The sequence below is a fragment of the Dermacentor variabilis genome, chromosome 4 (assembly GCF_050947875.1).
Source record: "Dermacentor variabilis isolate Ectoservices chromosome 4, ASM5094787v1, whole genome shotgun sequence".
Taxonomy (NCBI): domain Eukaryota; kingdom Metazoa; phylum Arthropoda; class Arachnida; order Ixodida; family Ixodidae; genus Dermacentor; species Dermacentor variabilis.
The window spans coordinates 97,488,039-97,494,038 of NC_134571.1; the positions used below are offsets into that span (position 1 = coordinate 97,488,039).

Consider the following 6,000-nt stretch of genomic DNA (forward strand, 5'->3'; position numbering starts at 1 on the left):
CTCGAGCAAACCCTTGCGTTTGGGGTAACAGCTGTTATGATGGCAAGCGTAGTAAAGAGCATGTGACGGCACTATTCTGTGCTAACGAGGATGGTTCCGAGAGGCTGCCCGTGCTCATTGTTGTAAAGTTTGCAACGCCGCGGTGCTTTAAGAACTTGAAGACGCTGCCGTGCAGCTACAACTTCTGCAAAAATGCGTGGATGACGTCTTTGCTCTTCAGCAATTTTTTGCAGCAGCTAGATAACAAAATGGGTGCTAAGGCAAGGAAAATATTGCTTTTCGTGGACAACGCACCATGCCACCCACCCGACACGTCCAGACTGAGGAACATAAAGGTTGTTTTTTTTCCGCCCAACTGCACAAGCCGGCTGCAGCCGCTGGATGCTGGCATCATTAAGTGCGTCAAGCAAGGGTACCGGAAGCAGTTAGTGCAGTGTCGGCTGGTGGCTATGGAGCACGGCGAGTCGGAAAGAAAGATCACTGTGCTTGACGCCATGCATTTCATTGCCACTTCGTGGAACGCAGTGTCGCGAAGCACAATCGCTAGCTCGTTCAAGCACTGTGGCTTTAAGCGAGAGACTATCTCCTCCGCTGGGGACGTGACAACCTCGATGCCGCTCGAGGCCAACGCAGGCTTCGCCGATTACGATTTCGAGGGTTTAAACCTCGCTACGACCTTCTCCGAGTATGTGGAGGCCGACAACAACATTGCGATCTGCGGCAAGGTGTCGCCGGATGAACCCATCGAGGAGGCTTTGCCTAGTGCTGACACTGCCGCGACATCGGACGGGGACGACGACGACGCCACAGATGCCGTGCCTATGCCTACCACGTTCGCCGAGGTGCTACGGCACATAGATGCCATCTGGAACTTCATCTGTTCACGCGACGCCACAGAGGACCTCCTTTCGGATGTTGCCCAACTCCAACGAAAGCTTATCGCATTTACTTTTTTGGTAATTTGGGTTTCCAAGCCCTGCACAGTATGTTAGTAGTTTACATTGAAGTTTCTCGTAAATCCGTCGCGCGAAATAAGTAGTATTTTTATAGGCGTAATTTATGTTCGAATTTTACGACGCCCGCATTTTACGACACTTTTCCGCGGTCCCGAGAAAGTCGTATAATTGGGGTTCCACTGTATTTGAACCTTCAAAATACACTAAGCTCAGCTGTAGTTTGAGCTTTCTGAAACTTCTGGAAAAACCATAATATTCAAGCTCCATACAGAAATGCACGAGAACTTTAGCGATACGATCCCGTTTCGTACAATTTCCTGGTGCCAACATTCGGAATCGAAAACACAAAAAATGGCTAAATGCAATTACACTTCTTTTTTACCGGTTGATACATTCCCGGAAAACAGTCTTTTGGTACCAACATTCAGTACATTGCCAAACTGTAATCGTATCATAACCAACATGAACAAGACGAGGCACGAGGCATGCACAATCACGAGCAAGTGCCATGGCGGCTTCCCCGCAGTACTTACCTGCCCATGTCATGTAAAAATGCCGGCACACATTGGTTTTTCTTTCTGTACCGGCAAATCTACTTGTGGGTAGCCACAAGTTGCATTCACAACTATAGCTGCCAACTCTTTTATGATATAAGCATCTTCATTTATCTTTTTCACAGCGCGTGTGGTGAAAGTGCCATTGGAAGCCTACTGCATGGCTTTAATATGCAATGACCTGAACGTGTCGTGGTTCCCTGCTGCAGGCGGCACGAAGTGGGCGTCATGTTCACTTTGTTGGCATCGCATTCCTGCATCGCCCACCAGCAACCAGCTCGATTTCATTTCGGTTTCTCATTGCCTTCTTAAACTGCACTACGTGGTAGGAAAATTGCAAAGTACTTTCGTGCCGCTTGGGTCCCCAAAGCTCAACACACGTTGACTTTTCCTGCCACAACATTCTCGCCGTGTGAGCCTGTCAAACATCCCACCAAAATGCCCTGCCTGAAGAAGCTGCTGACACAGGCTGAATTGGAGGAGTGCAGATGTAAACTTGCTGAAGCTGCAAAAAATGACAATGTGCTTCTCGGGCTGCTCGAGCCCGCCAGCTCGGTGTGCATCAGTGTCTCGGCTGCAACGATTCGTGCAACTCTTCACGTTACATAGATGTCAACTACAGTTGAGTTTGCCCATTTTTAGCGACTTCGGGTGGTATGTTTTTCTAGTTAGTGCATCCTTTATCGCTTTTTCCCCCAAAACATATGAATGAGATTCTACTGTGTATTTGCCGCTAAAATTTATTGCCTATCTAGATTTAAGTGCAAAAGAATAACAGTGGAAAAAAGCCTTTTCTCTCTTTAGACAGAGCTGGATGTAGATAATAAATATCTGTAAACATTATTTTTGTGTGGCCATGAACTACGGGAATATATGAACCCATGTTTTAGGTTGCGTTTTGCTTTGTGACAAAAAAAGGTTGCTATTCTAGAACCACCCGGGAAGCGTCAGCTACCAATTCCAATATGTTTGATGGTGTAGCCATTTTTTGGACTTCGCATGTACCACTTAACTGAGATTACTTAAAGCTTGCCCCAAAAGATATAAAATTAAACTACTCCAAGATCTTAACATTCCATTCTTGTGGAAACTGCTGGAGCTCTTGTTGATGGAAGACATGCACAGGGTAAGAAGCAAGGCAGGTCATTTTTTCATGGTAATGATGTTATTTTTAAGATGCGAATCAGCAGCATGCTTGCAATGCCTGAAGCGTCATCTGTACGAAAAATTACAATTTATGTATTTGTGTAGCTAGCATGACCCATGACCTGGCATCACTGGCTGTAATTAATCCATAGCTCTCCAATACTGTCTCTCTCACAGTCAGGGTACTGCTTGTGCACATGCCTTGCCATCAGTATTGACATTCATCATTCTGTGAATCGCAGTGGCCAGTTTGGGCTGTGGCTGGACGGCGACCTGTTCCACGGGCGGAGTCGTCGCTGCAAGACCTACGAGAATGACATTCTCTCCACAAAGGAAGACTTTGTGGTCAAAGCACTCGAGGCCTGGGGCTTTGTCTGAACTGCGGGTCAGCAACCAGGTGCACGCCACCTGAGCACACGTGCTGCCCACTCTCTGACGACCTTGAGAGGAAGGGTAGAAGAACAGGCAAACAGGCGGCCCAGTTTGTCATCTTCTCACCTTCTGCACTGTGCGGCTGGCATTTTTGACGATGGTTTTTCCCTGGGTCATGCGGACCAAACCGTCAAGCTCATGACACGTTATGGGAGCAGTGTGCGCTCTTATCCCAACACACACACAACCTGCCACCATCCTTCATCCCCTGCTTATCCTTATTTTGTGGTTGAGCATTGCTATCTTGCTTCCACCAAACCCTGCTGCCCACCGTTTTCGCTTTTGTGAGACTGGCATCTCGTATTGCTTTCCTTTTATTTTTGTTGCCACTTTGCCTTTGTAATTAGAAACATGGCCACTTCTATATTCTGTCGAGGATCAATGACAAGTGGACTCGTATTTATTTGGGTTTGTGGTTGGGTAGCCAGGTGTTGTCAAAGTGATTTGATGATGAGTTAAGGAGTACTGTGTGTTGCATTGCGTTGCAGGCATTAGAGAAGAAACAGTGTGTAGTCAGGGGTCGATCAGACACTGAAAAATGTGCGACTGCCGGCAGCAGAAAACAGAGGTTGCTTAGGACTGTGTTAGGGAACAAGTCTTTGCTTTATTTAACTCTTGTCTGGAAACCTGTTGAGTTTGTTGTTGGAGTGTTTTCAGAGAGTACATTCCTGGTACATTATTTCTTTTTCTTGTGCCTTTGAAGTGCAAGAAGCTTTCAAGGCAAAAAAAAAAAAAAGAGCACCGGTGCGGTTCCCAGCAAAACCATTTGTTTTTTCTGTGATATGCAGCATGCAGACACAAACACGTGCGTGTGCAACCTTTGTAGAGACAATCCCCTTGGTGAGACGAGACCAAAAGTACCAGGGCGACTGCATTGAGAGGTTTAACAGCTATCCCGGAGAGTGTTACGGAGAGGACAATCACGGGAATAAGTGCAAAGGACAGTTGCTTGTGCCCTGATTTTGTTACATTTGTTGTCGCAATTGGGCTTTCCCGCAGTGGTAAAGTAAAGCAGCTCAGCAATCCTGGTTTTCCAGGTTTAGTTTTCTTTTTGTGGTGACCTTGCTCTGGCTGTTCAAATTAATTTCATGAGCATCTGTTTCGGGCTTGGGAAGCTGAAGTTTTTTTTTACAAGTGGGAACAAATTGCTTGTTTATTTTTGGGAGCCTTAAAATGCAAGAACAATGGTCTGGCACTTACTTGACTCCTCGCAGTCACAACACATACTGCTCATTTCTGATGGCCTTGAAGTGCGCTGTGGAGCTACTCCAATCCTAGGTGGCGCTACCACTGCCTGCATGTCATCCTGTGTCGACAAAAATGTTCTGAGGTAGCGGACCCACCATCATGGATGAAGGTTTGAAGGAGGGAAGCAAACGAATGTTTTAGAGTTGCGGAGGCATGTTAAACAGTAGACGTGAGCGACAAATCTTAGTTGCTCCCCCAGCTGTCGTCCCTCTTAGCGACGAGGATGTGGGAAAGTGTCCGTATCCGTGTGAGTGTGTTTTGTAGCTGGCACAGAATGCTGCCCTTGTAGAAGAGAAAAAAAAAAGTGCTTATACCACATATTTTAAGCAACAGCCAGTGTACTGTGGAACAACTCTCACAAAGTAAAAATTTTTTTTCCCTCAGAGGAAATGAATATGCGGTGTGGCAGTGCACTCTACACACACGCTCTCACACAAACTTGTCTCAGCCAAAAGTGACACATCCTACTACAGAGCGAGTATATACATAAAAGCTATTTGTCTAGAGCCACTTGAGAGGCTGTTAGTAGCTGACACAAGGCTGTTTCTAGAGAGTAGGATTGTCCTTCGGACCACTTGACGGTGGTGCGCCGTGCTCGACCAATGTCCTTTGAACAAAAATATTTTTCTTCCCCCATGCAACATATTCGTGACCATCGGCTATCCCCTGCTGTTTAGATCACCTTTCAAGGCTGCCTGCTCTGCGCACCATCACGAGCGGTTCGGAGCAGTAGCTCGTATGTACATGACACTTAGAGAAGACAACACTGTGGAATTGCACGCACACTTAGGTTTGTTTGTATATACTGTACAGTATTTGTTTGTGGTTTTCTTTTTCAGAATTCTTGTGTTGCGTTTTAAGTGTATAGAACTTCTGTGAAATCGCGCAGAGGTCCCTCACTGTTGGGAAGGGAGGAAATGCTGCTCTTGTTGGAGGTGGAAAGTGTCTTCAGGTGAAAAGTGCCCTACCAATGTGACGGGGGATCTATTTTTGTCTGCTTGGCTCCGGCTTTGAGCAGCACTTTCTTTCCTTCAGTGGGGTTGAAGCACGCAGTGCTGCTGCGATGACCTTAAGGCAACTAAATGGTGCCCGTGCTAGGGTCATGGTTTGGCCTAGGAACTACTGCTTGTGTACTTGTTGGTATTGTAAAGAATTGTTGGAAGAAAAAAAAAGGAAGTTTAAAATAAAACCATAACATGACACTCTGCGGTGTCTTGCGTCTCCAAACTCTTGTCTTTGGGCTTTTATTGCTACCATGTGACATTCAAGGCTTTCCAAGGTGCTTGCATATCATCTGCTTTGTGCTTTAGCAACTTGTAAGGGTCGTTGGCGTTAACTTTTTGGGCGAATTGAGGCTTGTTGTTAGATGGCCGTAAGAAACCTCTTGCTAGTATTAGCTTGTCAGTGACCTTTACTCGATCATATGTCTTGGCACTCTCACATGCCAAATGGACTGGAAGCAATATGTTGCCCTCACGGAGTTGAAATTGCATCCTGTGTTTCATCTTTTGTGTACATTCAATCATTGTTCAGATGGAGCACTAGAAACTTTTTCGCAGCATAGCTGGCTCATAACAAAGTGCGCACACAAGGCGCACACAAAACTAGAGGACTAAGCACCACCATTACATGAAACACTTAAAAAGCACACAGTATCTTTAACC

At 46.1% G+C, this 6,000-nt stretch overlaps 1 protein-coding gene across 6 annotated transcripts in view; it reads left to right on the forward strand.

The window, feature by feature from the left end:
* mtd (TLD domain-containing protein mustard) overlaps positions 1 to 5,538 on the forward strand; it is a 171,781-nt gene extending 166,243 nt beyond the window's left edge. For all 6 annotated transcript variants that reach the window (XM_075689909.1, XM_075689912.1, XM_075689910.1 and 3 more), the window contains one exon: positions 2,899 to 5,538. In XM_075689909.1, the coding sequence (XP_075546024.1) occupies positions 2,899 to 3,034 (136 nt within the window). In that variant the 3' untranslated portion in view covers positions 3,035 to 5,538. The remainder of the gene's footprint in view (positions 1 to 2,898) is intronic.
* Positions 5,539 to 6,000: the final 462 nt, after the last annotated feature.